At 34.6% G+C, this 19,081-nt stretch overlaps 1 protein-coding gene across 1 annotated transcript in view; it reads right to left on the reverse strand.

The window, feature by feature from the left end:
* The window catches only part of LOC136041706 (PR domain zinc finger protein 5-like), a 39,799-nt gene that overhangs the window by 12,592 nt on the left and 8,126 nt on the right, over positions 1 to 19,081 (reverse strand). The window contains exons 2-3 of the mRNA XM_065726441.1: positions 16,961 to 18,387; positions 10,217 to 10,383 (exon numbers count right to left, since the gene is read on the reverse strand). Of these exons, the coding sequence (XP_065582513.1) occupies positions 10,217 to 10,383; positions 16,961 to 18,387 (1,594 nt within the window). The remainder of the gene's footprint in view (positions 1 to 10,216; positions 10,384 to 16,960; positions 18,388 to 19,081) is intronic.

The following is a 19,081-nucleotide window of genomic DNA, read 5'->3' on the forward strand; positions in this document are numbered from 1 at the left end:
AGACCCTTGATTTTCCAGGTGCCATGAGGTTGGAGGGCTAGATCAAAGCCCATTCTTCCTGCACACATACCTGGCACCGGCACTTTCATAAGTGGTAATATTTTTTTTAAGAAAACAAAAGTCGTCAATAAAACTAAGAATTGAAGGAAATGCAGTTCCAACTATTTGCTACTTATATGAGAATATTGCAAAAGTGAGGAAGAACTGTATATTCAAGACATGCCCTAAATGTAGCTACTTCCTATAAAGTAGCTACTTTATGTAGCCCTAAATGTGCCCTAATGTAGCCCTACCGTGCCCTAAATGTAGCTATTTTCTATAAAAGAATCCTAGGCCAGAAAAAATCGAAAATTAAAACAAATTCATTATCAAACAGTTCGTGGTAACGAACTGTATTAAGGAGCGACCCAGCTCAATAGTGAGCGAAACTCTAAAAAAAAACAGAATTTCGATACCAATATATACATCAAAACAATCATATTTTATGCTGATTTTAAATATGTAATTTTCACAAAGTTTAGTTTTACCCATTAAAACTTAAGACCCTGAGAAAATTTGCCTTATTTTCGAAAAAAAGGGGAAACACCTCCTAAAAGTCAAAGAATTTTAATGAAAATCTCACCATCAGATTTAGCGTACCAGTGAACACTACTGTAGAGGTCTCAAGCTCCTATCTGCAAAAATGTGGAATTTTGCATTTTTTGCCAGAAGAAAGATCACGGATGTGTGTTTATTTGTTTTGTTTTTTTCCCCCATGGGTGATCGTATCGAGCCAGTAGTCCTAGAATATCGCCAGAGGTCTCATTTTAACAGAAATTAAAAGTTCTAGTGCCAGTGCCAGCCAAAAGTTCTGGTTCCAAAAAATTGGAGGGCAACTAGGCCCCCTCCCAGGCTCATTTTTCCCAAAGTCACCGGATGAAAATTTTGAGATATCCATTTTGTTGAGCATTGTCGAAAAATCTAATAACTAGGCCTATGTCTTTGAGGACGACTTAATCCCCCACAGTCCCCGGAGGAAGGGCTGCAAATTATGAACTTTGCCCATTGTTTACATAAAGTATTGGTTATTGGGAAATATACTGACGTTTTCAGGAGGGATGTTTCCGCTGGTAGGGGTTCGGGAGGAAGGGGTTACATGAGAGGATCATTCCATGAAGGAATTTATCATGGGGGAAGAGAATTTCTAAGAAGGAGCGCTGGATTTTCCAGCATTATTAAAAAAAAGAAACTCAACGCCCCGCTCTGTACGCTAAAGTTTGACTCTTTCTCACACCTCTACTTTTTAAAACAATAAAAAACTTACTTTTTAAAACAATTACTACGTGCCCTCCTCAATACCTCACTCTTTATGCCAAAGTATTTTAAGCATTTTACAAAAGAGCTATTTATTCTAATTAAACGGCCGTTGTGATTCAGGGGTCATTCTTAAAGAACAAAAATTCACTTTAGTGTAAAGAGCGAGGTATTGACGAGGGGGCGAACCCCTCATATACGTAATAAAAATATACGAATATAGATGTTCGCTACGAAAGTTAATTTGTAAGTTACGTATATTTCTTACTAATAAAAACGTTCTTAAATAAAATTAAAAGTTCTAGTGGCCTTTTTAAGTAGCCAAAAAATTAGGAGAGCAACTAGGCCCCCTCCCCCGCTTTTTTCTCAAAATCGTCCGATCAAAACTTTGAGAAAGCAATTAAGCCAACAAAATTAAAATTAATATGCAATTTTTTTCAATTATTCATATACGGTAAGCCAAAATTAAAACATGCATTAATTCAAAAACGTTCAGAAATTAAATTAAAAAAAACAAGTTTTTCCAACTGAAAGTAAGGAGCAACATTAAAACATAAAGCACACAGAAATTATTACGAATATGAGGTGGTTCATCCCCTCCTCAATACCTCGCTCTTGACGCTAAAGTATTTTTAGTAATTTTAAAAGAGCTATTTATTCTAATTAAACGGCCTTTGTGATTCAGGGGTTATTCTTAAAGAATTGGAACAAAATTTGAACTTTAGTGTAAAGAGCGAAGTATAGACGAGGGGGCGAACCCCCTCATATATACGTAATAAAAATATACGAATATAGAAGTTGGTTATGTAAGTTAATTAGCAAGTTATGTATATTTATTACAAATAAAAACGTTCGCAAATAGGAAATTATTCCGTATATGAAAGAGGCTGTCCCATCCTCAACGTCCCGCTCTTTGCGCTAAAGTTTGACTCTTTCTCACAACTCTACTTTTTAAAACAATAAAAAACTTTAGCGTAAAGACCCACAATAAAACAAAAACCCTTATAGGTAAGAAAGGTGGATGAAAGAAAAAAGTGGATAAAGAGAAAACAGTTTAATTTACAATTCAAATATAGCTACAATCATTTGTGAAATCTCAGGAGAAAAATTGAAAAATTCAAAAACAATAGACTGAGAAACTATAATTTTACGAGACCCAGAATAAAATAAACAGACTCACAGATAAGAAGTATATACACAAGAAGAGTAGATCAAAGAAGCAAAGAGACAGTGAACTGTCGAAAACGATTTCATCTGGAATGGCCACAATCTAAATATAGCATACTAGCTGTTGGGGTGGCGCGAAGCGCCACCCCAACACCTAGTTAGTGGGGCGCTTCGCGCCCCCCAAGCCCCCCCGCGCGCGTAAGTCGTTACGCGCCATATTAGTTACGCGCCATTGTAGTTGTGTCCCTGTGTCCCACCTGTGAATATAGATAGATTTATATATGTGTTTCAAACTACGTAAAAATTGCGAATATACAACATTCTTGGCTTTCCCACTACTGGGAGCTTTCCGTTTCCAATTGCCAGCAATTGATCTGAAAATGTTTGACCAGAGTCATCGTTTTGCAATCGGACACGCATATTTGTACTTAATTTTAATATTTTTACGTGTGCCCATAAATTAGAATTTTTCAGGCAAGCATTCATTTCGTCTGCAGGAGTTAAACTAAGTAAAAATTGCGAATATACAACATTCTTGGCTTTCCCATTTTCTGTGCATATACAAAGCCGTATGTACTAATAATGACGTCATATGCAAACGCTCTTTTTACAAACAAACAAACATCCATACACACAACTCGTTTTTATATAGATAGATATATAGACAGATACAATACAAATTAACTGCGTAAAACTTGCGAATATACAACATTCTTCGCTGTCCAATTGTCGCTGCATATAAATAGATTGTCAGGTTTACCGACCCTCGAACATGCAACGTACAATTGTCCATGGGAAAAACAATTAGTATTAAGATCTATACCACATTTTTCTAATGATTGACCTTGAGCTTTGTTAATGGTGATTGCAAATGCTAATCGAATTGGGAATTGCAATCTTTTAAATTGAAAAGCAGATCCGTTGGAATCATGGGAATGCGAGGAATAAGAACAGCCTCACCCTCCAAAGGCCCTGTCAAGATTGTGGCCTCTATTAGGTTTTCTATTGTTATTTTTTACGGCAAGTCGCGTGCCATTGCAAAGCTTTGGTGGGTTAATATTTCTTAAAAGTTTTATTGGTACGCCTATTTTTAGTTGTAGCACGTGTGGTGGAAACCCTGAAAGATCTATGGAATTTAAAAATTCAGATGGATAATTAACCGCTTCATTTGGTTCCAAAACTGTGTCGACTGACTTGTAAAGGACTGCCTGGTCTCGAATCTTGGTCAAAATAATATTGTTGATTTCGTGGACGTCTATATTTTTGGGTGCGAGAATCGCTCTTTCACTTAGCCATTTATTATTTTTATAATTTTTTAGAATATTCGGAAATACTTTTTCAATCAATTCATTTTTGGACGTCACTAAATTACAGAAATCAGCAGGTAGTTGTATACGTTCTGAAATTGAGTCTACTGGGAGCTTTCCGTTTCCAATTGCCAGCAATTGATCTGAAAATATTTGACCAGAGTCATCGTTTTGCAATCGGACACGCATATTTGTAGTTAATTTTAATATTTTTACGTGTGCCCATAAATTAGAATTTTTCAGGCAAGCATTCATTTCGTCTCCAGGAGTTGATCTAGGTATTATAGGTAATGTTTGCCTGAAATCTCCCGAAAGCAATATTAATGTGCTGCCAAAGGGTTTCGACTTCCCTCTCAAATCTTTCAAGCATTGATCCAGAGCCTCGAGCGATTTTTTGTGTGCCATTGTGCCCTCATCCCAAATAATAAGTTTGCATTGCTGGAATACTTTACCCATCCCAGATGATTTGGAAATATTGCACGTGGGAGTTTCTGTAGAATGCGAATTCAGAGGCAATTTCAAAGCGGAATGAGCAGTTCTTCCACCAGGCAGCAACGTTGCGGCTATTCCGGACGACGCAATTGCCAACGCTATATCATTTTTTGATCGAATTGATGCCAGAATCAGTTTTATCACAAACGTTTTACCAGTACCTCCTGGCGCATCCAAAAAGAAAATTTCTCCAACGTTGTTATCGACACAATGCATTATCGTATCATAAATGTCTTTTTGTTCCGACGTTAACTTGGAAACGTTATTTTGTACATACGACAATAGATCACTCGTACTGTAACTTTGTTCACGATCCAATTCTACACATGTCGAAACAGCAGCGATACGGTTAGGTGAAGGCATTCCCAAATCCTGAAGAGGTTTGTTTGCCATACGTACGCACAAATCTTCTATAATAACTAAAGTGTAGTTATAAATTTCTGATGTAAAATCAAAAGTCATATCTGACGTCTCTAACTGTTTTCGATGGAGTATATCTTCGGACATTTTTGACTTATATTTTTTCCATAACTCTGTAGGAGCTGATGGAGAGCAAGTTGTTAAAATGATGCCAAACAATGCACGAATTTGACTTGGGGTTGACGTTTCGCACGCGTCATTGATGCAGTTATCCCAGTGTTGGTCATTCTCCAATAAATTCAGAGCTTGGCATGCACTACGGTAAGTGTCATGTATAGTACCGTTTACAGTTCTCAAATACTCAAAGGATGTCGGACCGGGTACATTCATCAAAAGCAGGCGTAGAAAGAAGCATTCATGTTGATTGGGGTGAACGGTGTAGAGTCTTCCTATCGTGGTATCTTTGAAGATGGTAGGTTGGCCGTCGACTGACTTAACCTGTTTTCGACGTTCAAATACTTTATTTTTAGTATTCCACGTGTAATACGAAGGCACTTCAGTATACAGCAGTTTTTTTGCAAAAGAATCATTTTTGCAAAGCGAAAAAAAAGCTGTTAATTTTGTATCCGGTGGATTCAGGGCTCTTTGTTGCACGTTGGTTTCCGAGAAATAAACACGTTGACCATTCTGTAAATGTACCGCTAAGTGAACAACAGCTGGACTACGTTCATGTATCGGAAATGAAAGAATTCGCCAAACAGCTTCATTACTGCTTATGTATCTTCCAGCCTGATATTGTACGATTTCGTCGAAATCTTTGATTTCGGGCTGCAAGCCAAAAACTGCCATGTCACTGCCTTTGTTGACGTATTTACATATGTATTTGATTGCCTTTACGGAGTTAGAGTATTCAACGTTTATGTGTGCATTAAATGTTTTTGACAATAATGGGGAATATGGAACAACCCATTGGTTATCTACTTCGATGGTGGTACCGTTACGCTTCTTTATTATTGCTGTTTTACCGCCATCCTCAGTAGATCTTCTTCTATATTGTGGGTAACCATCATTGCCAGTAATTGTGTTGGATACTAAAAGTCGAGGATATTGCTTTGTGCACCTTCCTTTGGCCATGCATGGTGAATTTTCGTTCAGTGCACCGCAAGGTCCATGTATCATATTTTTTACAATAATATCATGTAACCCCTTATCGACATTTTTATCAGGTACTGGAAACGGAGCTTTCCGTTTCCAATTGCCAGCAATTGATCTGAAAATGTTTGACCAAAGTCATCGTTTTGCAATCGGACACGCATATTTGTAGTTAATTTTAACATTTTTACGTGTGCCCATAAATTAGAATTTTTCAGGCCAGCATTCATTTCGTCTGCAGGAGTTAAACTACGTAAAAATTGCGAATATACAACATTCTTGGCTTTCCCATTGTCTGTGCATATACAAAGCCGTATGTACTAATAATGAAGTCATATGCAAACGCTCTTTTTACAAACAAACAAACATGCATACACACAACTCGTTTTTATATAGATAGATAGATAGATAGATACAATAAAAATTAACTGCGTAAAGCTTGCGAATATACAACATTCTTCGCTGTCCAATTGTCGCTGCATATAAATAGATTGTCAGGTTTACCGACCCTCGAACATGCAACGTAAAATTGTCCATGGGAAAAACAATCAGTATTAAAATCTATACCACATTTTTCTAATGATTGACCTTGAGCTTTGTTAATGGTGATTGCGAATGCTAATCGAATTGGGATCGCACTGCCCCAAACACTTCAAGTTTTACTATGTAGTTTATCAGTGATTTCAACTTTTGCCGGAAGACACGGGCCGTAATGTCATGCCTATGAACCGCCGATTGTCCTTGAAGTAAAAGCTGCAGTATCTCGTCCCAAGATTGATTGCATGTAAATGTAATAAATAAATATGGACGACCATAGAGACGATCATACGCAATAGCATCTTGAGCATATTCATGCATATGACGGGGACTGCCAGCATATGACGAAGGTAAAATTGTTAATCTTCCAACGTTTGTGGTATTACCGTCATTTATAACTGCATCTCGCAAATGAATGTCTTGTTCAGAGCGGAGTTTGGTCTGATTCAGGCGGATATATAGCAAACGTTCTGATTCAATTTTAGCATACATATCAACGACAAATTGGTGAAACGATTCACGGCATTTTAAAATATAATTTTCTTCATCCTGCCGAATCATTAGTCTATAGGAATAATAATGCATTGCACTGCATTTCTTATTCATTTCTTTGTTAGTGGCTGGATTCATCAATTTAATATTAAAGTGATAGCCGTCGGCTCCATCCCAAAAAATGATAGGATATTGTAGGGCATCGTAGCATCGATGAGTTTCAGCAATTCTTAACAACTGAGCGTTTCGCTTATGAAGAATAATGTCTCGAGGTAAAAACTGATCACCGACCATAACGATTGCCACTTCGTTGACAGTTGGAGCATTGTATCTACGCACATGTTGGCCAGGAGGCGTTTTGTCAGCGGAAATAACAATTTTATGCGTATCAGTAGGCATCAAATCGATGGCTGTTTTGAACAGACGCACTAAATTATTATTTTCGTGGAAAAGATGTTGCAATTGGGAAACGATTGTCCTTTCAACGTTGGGAGAAATTTCGCAACGTGCATTCAATTCAGAATTTCTATCACTGATGAAGTACAATTGTAAAAATGTATGATTCTCGCCTGAGAATGGTAGAAGGGACCCTGCTCTATGATAAATTTGCCCTTTTACTTTGAAAGTAGACATAAATTGATCTGGATTTTCGATTTGGGCTCCAAACGACCTCATTTGGAAACATGAGTTGTATTTTCTGATTTGTGACAAAAAACGCTTAGATTCTGACGTAGTTCCAGTAAGGAAAGTTTTCAATGGCTCTGGTGGTGCAGCCAAAAGAGGAAGTTTAACTTTTCCTGAGGCGCAACACATTCCCATTGTTTCACCATTGAATTTCAAGGCCTTGCAATAGGGACAAATTTTAGACATTGTCCCGATTTGAACACATCTACTCAAGCTATAATCATCGACTGGGCTGTAAATGAATGCCAGGCGACAACTTTCAGGTTGCTCTGATTCCTCGGCACGCTTTCTTTTCTTACTTTCTCTATCAGCAGCAAGCCTGATTTCTTGCTGTTCTTGTGATTCCTCGGCACGCTTTCTTTTCTTACTTTCTCTATCAGCAGCAAGCCTGATTTCTTGCTATTTTTGTGATTCCTCGGCACGCCTTCTTTTTTCACTTTCTCTTTTAGCAGCAAGTCTGCTTTCGCGTTGCTCTGGTAGTTCCTCGGCACGCTTTCTGTTCTTTCTGTCTCTATCAGCCTCAAGCATGTTTCCTTGCTGTCCTTTTGATTCCTCGGCACGCTTTCTTTTCTGACTTTCTCTATCAGCAGCAAGTTTTTTGGCATAGACTCTTTGAGCATCTTCATCGGCTTTTGCCATTGTAAGTTCATCAGTCATTTTAAACTTAAACATTAATAGATTTCTACGTGAACATATATGTCTTAAATATCTTTAATGACGTCACCGTCATAGCAAAAATGACGACAACTAACTTCATGACGTCAGTCGACACAGAAACAAGACGTCACCTGACAGACACACAGACAGACAACTTATTTTTATATATATAGATTTAAGAAATATATTTAAGAGATACACATAGAGGTGGAGGAGTTCTCCGATGCACCCCTTGTCCTGTGAAGCAAATATATACAGCTCCGCAAAATTTAAATTTACATAAAAAATTTGTATGCCATGAAAAGAAAAGGAATAAAATACCCTAGCCTACAGTAGAGCACATTAGGCTTTAACCCTAAATGAATATCTACCAGCAGAAACAGTCACCACAATTTTTTTTTTCATTTTGAATCCTCACCCCTTTGCACCCCTTGCTTGCTTACTTCCAGCAGGAATAGGAATTTCCCCCCTCCCTGGTATCTCGAAGTTCAGATGTTTCGTGGGAATATTTTAAACAATTAACCTTGTTCAGGTTATTTCGATGATGCAATGACTTTGAAGAAGCTATTACACTGGCCAAGGATTTTTTGGACTCGAGGTAAAGAGTTGTACTTCTCTATGTGCTACCCAAGTAGTAGCATTAAGTAAGTAGGTCAAGTAAAATAATGTTTGGCTTAGGCTGCAATGGAAGAAAATCTCAAAATATTTGTTTTATACAAATCTCCTTCCTTTACATGGTAACACCGAATATGTACGAACTGGAGAAACAGGAGGGGGAAGCCCCCTAGAATTAAAAAACATCTTTCTTGAATGTTCATAAGAAAAAAATTAAAAAAAAAACATTGCGACCCCCCCCCCCCTCTTCAACCCCTACATATTTTGGATGATGGGAGCAAAGAAAAAGCATAGGCACACATTCAGAGAAATGGATTGACTACTAAGCAAAAATATTAAGAACAAGTACTAGAATCCCCCTACTTTTTCCAACCATAAGAATAATTTCGATGAAATAAGAGTTTTTCGTTTTCATGGTGGCTGTTTTACCCTCATCATAAGCTTCAATCTCGTCTCCTCAGGGCAGCAATATTTAAGAATCGAGGATGATCATCTTGACGTTAACTGGTCTTTGTAGATCTATTCAAGCAATCTTAGCATGTAATAACGATAAACTTCGTTATCTTGAGGCACCGGCACGTTCTCGTGCAAACAACTCAACTGCATTAAAAATTTCCCTCAAAAGTGTCATTTACTGTTTTTTTTTTATATACCAAGTTCCTACTTGGTTACAGTTGATTGGGCTTTTTTCTAGTAACAGTGGTCGAAACAGCACTCCCAGGAACGGAAATGTCCTCCTTGGAAGAAAATAGCATTGAGAGTAGCCTACACTTCGAGACTAAGCCCCTTCGTAGTACATTTTAGTACATTCCTCCCTACTACAGGTCAGAAATAGTTATTTTACAAGAACTTGTTTGGTCAACTGTGCAACATTTCAGTGAGTATTTTAATTTCTGTACTTGTATATTACATGGTACACACTCAAGAAGTGAATTTAGTTTAATTCTAATGAAATATACCAAAATTTGATGAAAATAAAATACTTTAGTAACAAAATTATGAAAACTACAACAAAAAATTATGGTAGGGGGGCCACACATAACGTATTATATTAAATATCTAACCTAACATAACCTAACCCAGCCAAAATGCCATCTCTATATATTAAATATTTAATAAAAATATATCTACCATGTAGATTTCAGCTGAGCCTAATCTAATTTTCTTCAAATACTGACAGAAAAAAACCGATTATTGCCTGATCTGTTGATCCAAATTCTCGAGTGTGTACCATATAATGCACAAGTACCTTAAATTCCACAAACTTTCAACAAAGCATAGAACAGAAACAAAAAACACGAAACTATTCTAGTGACATGCGCAACTAGTTAAAAACAAACTCTTTTTCATGCCCCACCCCTCTCTATTACTTAACTACATTTGTGCCAATGATCCTTATATTCCTTCCCCATATATAGCTGGAAGTAGACATGAGAAAGAAACAACTACAAATTACTCACTAGATCTTGTTGGGTCAGAATGGGCCAACAATGTATGCAACATCAACGACTGTTCATCTTCAAAAGACAAGTTACACAAATGACAATTCTGACAATCAGGTTGTGCCTCTTGGCCTGTTCCACTCCTCATTTCAGGGTTGGTGTCAGTCGGGGCTTTGCAAAATTTTCTGGAAAATGGATTCCAATTACAAGGCAACACATTTTAAAATAATATTGTTCAAGTTCTTTAGTTGCTACGTTCCTGTCGGAATAGAAAAATAATTGCTAGGTTTGGTGCTACCCATATTACGCACACACTACACCCTTATCAACCATCAACTTACTTCTGACGCGTGCTTAAGGCTGGGGAGGAAAACAGTCTTCCTTTTCTCCTTCTGTCTCTCTTTTTTTGTGTGTTTGTGCTGTTGCATTGGTGATTTCTCTTTTCATGATATATATATATATATATATATATATATATATATATATATATATATATATATATATATATATATATATATATATATATATGAGGTTCCCGGTCGTCATTTATATTCCCTGTGTCCCGGTCGTCATTTGTGCCCCGGTGTCCCGGTCTGTAATTTCTCTTCGAACAATCCCTGTGTCCCGGTCGTCATTTATATATCCCGCCTGTGCCCCCGGCGTCCCCGTTGTAGTTGTGTCCCTGTGTCCCGGTCGTCATTTATATTCCCTGTGTCCTGGTCGTGATTTGTGTCCGGGTGTCCCAGTCTGTAATTTCTCTTTGAGGTTCCCGGTCGTCATTTATACTCCCTGTGTCCCGGTCGTCATTTGTGTCCCGGTGTCCCGGTATGTAATTTCATCAGTTGACAAACATGACGTTAGTCGTTGTCATTTATATTCCCTGTGTTCCGGTCGTCATTTGTGTCCCGGTGCTTTGTTGATGGTGATTGCTAATCGAACATTCTTTGTGTCCTGGTCGCCTTTTTTTAGTTTTCTTTTTCTCCTTTATTCTTCACTTTTTTTTCTTTTTTTTATTAGTTTTTAGCCTTTCTTTCTTTTTAGTTTTTTTCTGTAGTTTTTACATTTTTTTTGTTTTTTTTTAGTTTTTAGTTTTTAGTTTTGTAGTTTTTACATTTTTTAGGTTTTTTTTCTTTTTTAGTTTTTAGTTTTTTACTTTTAATTAGTTTTTTAGCTTTTTTTATTTATTTTTTTAGTTTATTTTCTTTTTAGTTTTTTTTGTAGTTTTTACCTTTTTTAGTTTTTTTTCTTCTTTTGTATTCAGATTCGAACCTGGAACCTCTCGAACCTAGAACCTGGAACATACCGCGTTACCAACTCAGCTACATCGGCTTGAATACTTTTGTTTTTGATTTGGTATATGATGAAATAATTCAGACGTCATATTGTATGATGAAAAAAATTTTTAGTTTTTTTTCCTTTTTTTCTTTTTAGTTTTTTTATTGGTTTTTACCTTTTTTTAGCTTTTTTAGTTTTTTTGTTCTTTTTAGTTTTTTTTGTAGTTTTTATCTTTTTTAGTTTTTTTATTATTATTTAAATTTTTTTAGTTTTCTTTTTCTCTTTTATTTTTCAGTTTTTTCCTTTTTTTTAGTTTTTTCTTTTTTAGTTTTTAGTTTTTTTTAGTTTTTACCTTTTTTTATTTTTTTTATTTTTTTTTAGTTTTTTAGCTTTTTTAGTTTTTTTTATTAGTTTTTAGTTTTTTTGTAGTTTTTGCCTCTTTTAGTTTTTTCAGTTTTTTTTAGTTTTTAGTTTTTTACCTTTTTTAGTTTTTTTAGTTTTTTATTTTTTTTTCTTTTTAGTTTTTTTTGTTGTTTTTACCTTTTTTAGTTTTTTTTTCTTCTTTTGTATTAGTGTGAAATAATTCAGACGTCATATGCAGACAAACACGACGTCACTCGACAGACAGACAGACAGACATAACCCACAAACAACTTATTTTTATATATATATAGATATATGTATATATATCTATATATATAAAAATAAGTTGTTTGTGGGTTATGTCTGTCTGTCGAGTGACGTCGTGTTTGTCCGCATATGTCGTCTGAATTATTTCACACTAATACAAAAGAAGAAAAAAAAACTAAAAAAGGTAAAAACTACAAAAAAACTAAAAAGAAAAAAAAACTAAAAAACTAAAAAAAAACTAAAAAAGGTAAAAAACTAAAAACTAAAGAAACTGAAAAAAAACTAAAAAAAGGCAAAAACTACAAAAAAACTAAAAACTAATAAAAAAAACTAAAAAAGCTAAAAAACTAAAAAAACTAAAAAAAGGTAAAAAACTAAAAAAAAAAATAAAAACTAAAAAAGAAAAAAACTAAAAAACTGAAAAATAAAAGAGAAAAAGAAAACTAAAAAAATATGAATAAAAATAAAAATAAATAAAAAAGATAAAAACTACAAAAAAAACTAAAAAGAAAAAACGAAAAAAACTAAAAAAGCTAAAAAAAATAAAAACCAATAAAAAACTAAAAAGAAAAAAGGAAAAAAAAACTAAAAATTTTTTCATCATATATGACGTCTGAATTATTTCATCATATACCAATTCAAAAACAAATGTATTCAAGCCGATGTAGCTGAGTTGATAAGGCGTTATGTTCCAGGTTCAAGAGGTTCCAGGTTCGAACTTTGGCTTTAGCATTAATATAAAAGAAGCAAAAATCTAAAGAAGGTAAAAACTACAAAAAAAACTAAAAATAAAAAAAAATAAAAAAAAGCTTAAAAACTAAAAAAACTAAAAAAAGGTAAAGGGGGATATATAAATGACGATGGCGACACAGGGAATGGTCGATTAGCAATCACCATCAACAAAGCTCAAGGGCAATGATTAGAATCATGAGGTATAGATCTGAATACGGATTGTTTTCCCATGGACCATTATATGTTGCATGTTCAAGAGTGGGTAAACCTGACAATCTATTTATATGCACAGACAATGGGACAGCAAAGAATGTTATATATTCGCAAGTTTTACGTAGTTAAAAACATATATATATATATATATATATATATATATATATATATATATATATATATATATATATATATATATATATATATATATATATATATATATATACTAGTTGGTGGGGGCGCTTCGCGCCCCCCCCCCAAGCCCCCCCGCGCGCGTAAGTCGTTACGCGCCATATTAGTTACGCGCCATTGTAGTTGTGTCCCTATGTCCCACCTGTGAATATAGATATATATATATATACTAGCTGTTGGGGTGGCGCTTCGCGCCACCCCAACACCTAGTTGGTGGGGGCGCTTCGCGCCCCCCCCAAGCCCCCCCGCGCGCGTAAGTCGTTACGCGCCATAATAGTTACGCGCCATTGTAGTTGTGTCCCTATGTCCCACCTGTGAATATAGATATATATATATATATATATGGTTTTAACTACGTAAAACTTGCGAATATACAACATTCTTTGCTGTCCCATTGTCTTTGCATATAAATAGATTGTCAGGTTATCCCCCTGTTTCCCCCGGTGTCCCCGTTGTAGTTGTGTCCCTGTGTCCCGGTCGTCATTTATATTCCCTGTGTCCCGGGTCCCGGTCATCATTTGTATCCCGGTGTCCCGGTCTGTATATACATTCGTTTTTTAGTTTTGTTTTTCTCCTTTATTTTTTTCCTTTTTTTTCTTTTTTAGCTTATTTAGATTTTTAGATTTTTTAGTTTTTTTTATTAGTTTTTAGTTTTTATTTCTTTTTAGTTTTTTTGTCCCGGTCGTCATTTATATCCCCCTGTTTCCCCCGGTGTCCCCGTTGTAGTTGTGTCCCTGTGTCCCGGTCGTTATTTATATTCCCTGTGTCCCGGTCGTCATTTGTATCCCGGTGTACCGGTCTGTATATACATTCGTTTTTTAGTTTTGTTTTTCTCCTTTATTTTTTTCCTTTTTTTTTCTTTTTTAGTTTATTTAGATTTTTAGATTTTTTAGTTTTTTTATTAGTTTTTAGTTTTTTTTTCTTTTTAGTTTTTTTGTAGTTTTTACCTTCTTTTTAGTTTTGTTAATTTTTTTTTTTACTTGTGTCCTGGTCGTCATTTATACTCCCTGTGTCCCGGTGCTTTGTTGATTGCTAATCGAACATTCCTTTTGTCCTGGTCGCTTTCTCTTTGAGTGTCGTCATTTATTTTTTTCTTTTTTAGTTCTTTTAGTTTTTACCTTTTTTAGTTTTTTTTTAGTTTTTAGTTTTTTTAGTTTTTTACCTTTTTTTAGTTTTTTTAGTTTTTTAGCTTTTTTATTTTTTTTATTAGTTTTTAGTTTTTTTGTAGTTTTTGCCTTTTTTTTAGTTTTTTTAGTTTTTTAGCTTTTTTATTAGTTTTTAGTTTTTTTTGTAGTTTTTGCCTTTTTTTAGTTTTTTTAGTTTTTTAGCTTTTTTATTTTTTTTATTAGTTTTTAGTTTTTTTTGTAGTTTTTGCCTTTTTTTAGTTTTTTCAGTTTTGACGTCACCTGATCCAGTTTTTTCAGGTGACGTCACCTGATCCACGATCCACAGATCCACAGACAACTTATTTTTATATATATAGATAGTTTTTTTTTTTTTACTTATGTCCTGGTCGTCATTTATACTCCCTGTGTCCCGGTGCTTTGTTGATTGCTAATCGAACATTCCTTTTGTCCTGGTCGCTTTCTCTTTGAGTGTCGTCATTTATTAGTTTTTTCCTTTTTTTTTTTAGTTTTTTATTGGTTTTTACCTTTATTTTAGCTTATTTTTCAGTTTTTTCCTTTTTTTTAGTTTTTTTTTATTTTTTATTTTTTTAGTTTTTTACCTTTTTTTAGTTTTTTTAGTTTTTTTAGTTTTTTAGCTTTTTTACTTTTTTTATTAATTTTTAGTTTTTTTTTGTAGTTTTTGCCTTTTTTTAGTTTTTTCAGTTTTTTTTTTAGTTTTTTATTGGTTTTTACCTTTATAGTTTTTTTAGTTTTTTAGCTTTTTTATTTTTTTTATTAGTTTTTAGTTTTTTTTGTAGTTTTTGCCTTTTTTTAGTTTTTTCAGTTTTGACGTCACCTAATCCAGTTTTTTCAGGTGACGTCACCTGACACATCCATCCACACATCCACAGACAGACAGACAACTTATTTTTATATATATAGATATATATATATATATATATATATATATATATATATATATATATATATATATATATATATATATATATATATATGTTTTTAACTACGTAAAACTTGCGAATATACAACATTCTTTGCTGTCCCATTGTCTGTGCATATAAACAGATTGTCAGGTTTACCGACTCTTGAACATGCAACATATAATGGTCCATGGGAAAACAATCCGTATTCAGATCTATACCTCATGATTCTAATGATTGCCCTTGAGCTTTGTTGATGGTGATTGCTAATCGACCATTCCCTGTGTCGCCATGTCCCTGTGTCCCGGTCGTCATTTATATTCCCTGTGTCCCGGTAGTCATTTGTGTCCCGGTGTCCCAGTCTGTGATTTCTCTTTGAGTGTCCCGGGCGTCATTTATATTCCTTGTGTCCCGGTCGTCATTTATATTCCCCTGTGCCCCCCGACGTCCCCGTTGTAGTTGTGTCCCGGTCGTCATTTATATTCCCTGTGTCCCGGTCGTCATTTGTATCCCGGTGTCCCGGTCTGTATATACATTCGTTTTTTAGTTTTGTTTTTCTCCTTTATTTTTCTTTTTTTTCCTTTTTTATTTTTTTTTCTTTTTTCTTTTTTTTAGTTTTTTAGCTTTTTTAGTTTTTTATTAGTTTTTACTTTTTTTTTCTTTTTAGTTTTTTTGTAGTTTTTACCTTTTTTTTAGTTTTTTTTTTACTTATGTCCTGGTCGTCATTTATACTCCCTGTGTCCCGGTCGTCATTTGTGTCCCGGTGCTTTGTTGATGGTGATTGCTAATCGAACATTCCTTTTGTCCCGGTCACTTTCTCTTTGAGTGTCGTCATTTATATTCCCTATGTGCCGGTGTCCCGGTCGTCATTTGTGTCCCGATGTCCCGGTCTGTAATTTCGTCAGTTGAAAAAATTACGTCAGTCGACACAGAAAAATGACGTCACCTGACAGACAGACAACTTGTTTTCATATATATAGATTTCTTGCTGTTCTTGTGATTCCTCGGCACGCTTTCTTTTCTTACTTTCTCTATCAGCAGCAAGCCTGATTTCTTGCTGTTCTTGTGATTCCTCGGCACGCCTTCTTTTTTCACTTTCTCTTTTAGCAGCAAGTCTGCTTTCGCGCTGCTCTGGTAGTTCCTCGGCACGCTTTCTTTTTTGACTTTCTCTATCAGCAGCAAGTTTTTTGGCATAGACTCTTTGAGCATCTTCATCGGCTTTTGCCATTGTAAGTTCATCAGTCATTGTAAAGTTAAACATTAATAGATTTCTACGTGAACATATATGTCTTAAACATCTTTAATGACGTCACCGTCATAGCAAAAATGACGACAACTAATTTCATGACGTCAGCCGACACAGAAACATGACGTCACCTGATCCACAGACAGACAGACAACTTATTTTTATATAGATAGATATATATATATATATATATATACCACCAACTAGGTGTTGGGGTGGCGCGAAGCGCCACCCCAACAGCTAGTCTATCTATATATATATATATATATATATATATATATATATATATATATATATATATATATATATATATATATACGTATACATATATTTATAAGATAAAAATAATACAAAAATTATCGACCTAATCCTCACTTTGTTGTTTTTACCGGTACTATTACCAGACAAATAAAATAATAGATCTAACCTGTGTGTCACAAGATCCTGCTTGAATGGAAACCTTTCCTTACAAATATAACATTTAGCCATAAGGTCAGAATGTTCTTCTTTTATGTGTTCCCGAAGACTGGGTATATCATCAAAAGTGCTATAACAATGGGAACAATTTTTAATAAAATGTTTTCCGTTTTTGAAAAGTTCAGATTTCTCTCTATGCTCTTGACTTTTTCTATGATAAACAACTTCTTTTTGTGACGCAAAATTTAATTTACATATAAAACAGTGAAAATTTGACTTTTCATTGTGATTCTCAGCTAAATGACGTCTTAAAACTGTGCCTTGTAGAGTTCGAAATGTACAATATGAGCAGAGAAAATAATCACTGGATTCATTTTCAATACATTGTTTTTCAAAGCTAGATGATTCTAGAATTCTAACAGATTTGTGACTTGAATCACGATCGTTGACTGGTGTGAGACGGCTCTGATTTTTGACATTCAACGACAGATCAGCTTTAAGGATGTCTGAAGATACAAGTTTTTGACACCTTAACTTGTGTCGTTTCAATATTACTCTTAAGTTAAACTTTTTAATGCAATTTTCACATTCAAATTCTTGTCTTTTACGGATCACGATGGGAACACACTGGAAAACAATTGCAGATCTTTCTTCATGTTCTCTTGAAATTAAATGTTGGGAAAAGTTTTCAAAGTAGGACTCAAAGTTGCAAGCACTACACACATATATTCCAGATACTTTTGAATCTTTCCGCATATGAACAGGAGAGTTCCAATGGCGTTGAAAGTCTATATCAGAGTTACAATAGAATCGGCACATAGCACACTGATATGCACATTCCTTCACTATTTTTTCAATGTTTTCCAGTATCAATACCTCATTTGTTTTGATTTTTCTTTTACTATGTCTGTAATGATACATTGATAGTAAATGTTTGCCAAATAAATGTTTAGGAACTTTTGCAAAACATATAGTGCATGTAATGTCACCTTTACGTGGTTTTCTAGCACTACAGGCTAAATGGGGGAAATCAACCTTTGGTACTAAAGCTTTGGGTATACCAGATTCTTCTTCAAGATTCTGTACGGACTCTATGTTTTTAAATGAGGATCCAGTGCTTTCGGAAACTTTGGGTATACCAGATTCTTCTTCATGGTTCTGTACGGACTCAATGCTTTCAAATGAGGATTCAATGCTTTCTAAAACGTTGGATATACCAGTTTCTTCTTCAAGGTTCTGTACGGACTCAATATTTTCAAATGAGGATTGAGTAACAGGATCAGGCTCCATGGTTGAGGAACACGGAAATTCTTCTTCTTCATGAGCTATCAAATCTTTTTCATCCCCTGGCATCCATTTCCCCCGAAATTTCTGCAATTTTTGTGATGGCTTACAGAGCTGACTAAAACTGGTACACACTTTCTGTGTTTCTATTCCCTGAAATGTAAAAACCAATATGAGGAAGCTAACTAAAAATGACAAATGTTTGAATTAAGCCCTTATAGGAGTTTATCACAAAAAGAGAGCCGCAATTTTTTTCAAAACTTTAATAATGCCATTTAAAGAAAATAATTTCTTAGATCACACTGCTTTTCCATTTACGAAAAATTAAGCAAAGAGAAAATGGGTTTTAATTTAGACAAAGCTGTGAACAAAAAATAAAATATAAACACAAAACTACACTTTAACTAAAAAAATAAAAATAATCCGAATTTTCAGCCCTACGTCCGGGAGCCTTTCTCAACGGAAAAAAAATTACAAACGACATAAAAGAAGAAAATAACGTTTTTTTTTAAACATAACACAAAAAACATGATAACTAAACACATGAAAAGAAACAAAAAACAATAAATAAATAAGAACAACTCACACTATAAACGTGAGTTATAATGTGAGTAGTTCCTCGCGACAACGAGACAAGTCGCAGAATGACATGTTAAAAATTTGAGGTAAGTCCTGATTGAGTGCCAAAAAAAAGAAAAAAGGATGACTCAGTTCAGACCAAGGTTTTGATGTCACAGAACAAAATCGAGCTTCATCTTGAATCAGTGCAAGAAAACCTTGATTTAGTGCATAACCATAAGATTGTTTGATAACCATAAGATTGATAACCATAGTTTGATAACCATAA

The sequence above is a fragment of the Artemia franciscana genome, unplaced genomic scaffold (genome assembly GCF_032884065.1).
Source record: "Artemia franciscana unplaced genomic scaffold, ASM3288406v1 PGA_scaffold_33, whole genome shotgun sequence".
NCBI lineage: Eukaryota > Metazoa > Arthropoda > Branchiopoda > Anostraca > Artemiidae > Artemia > Artemia franciscana.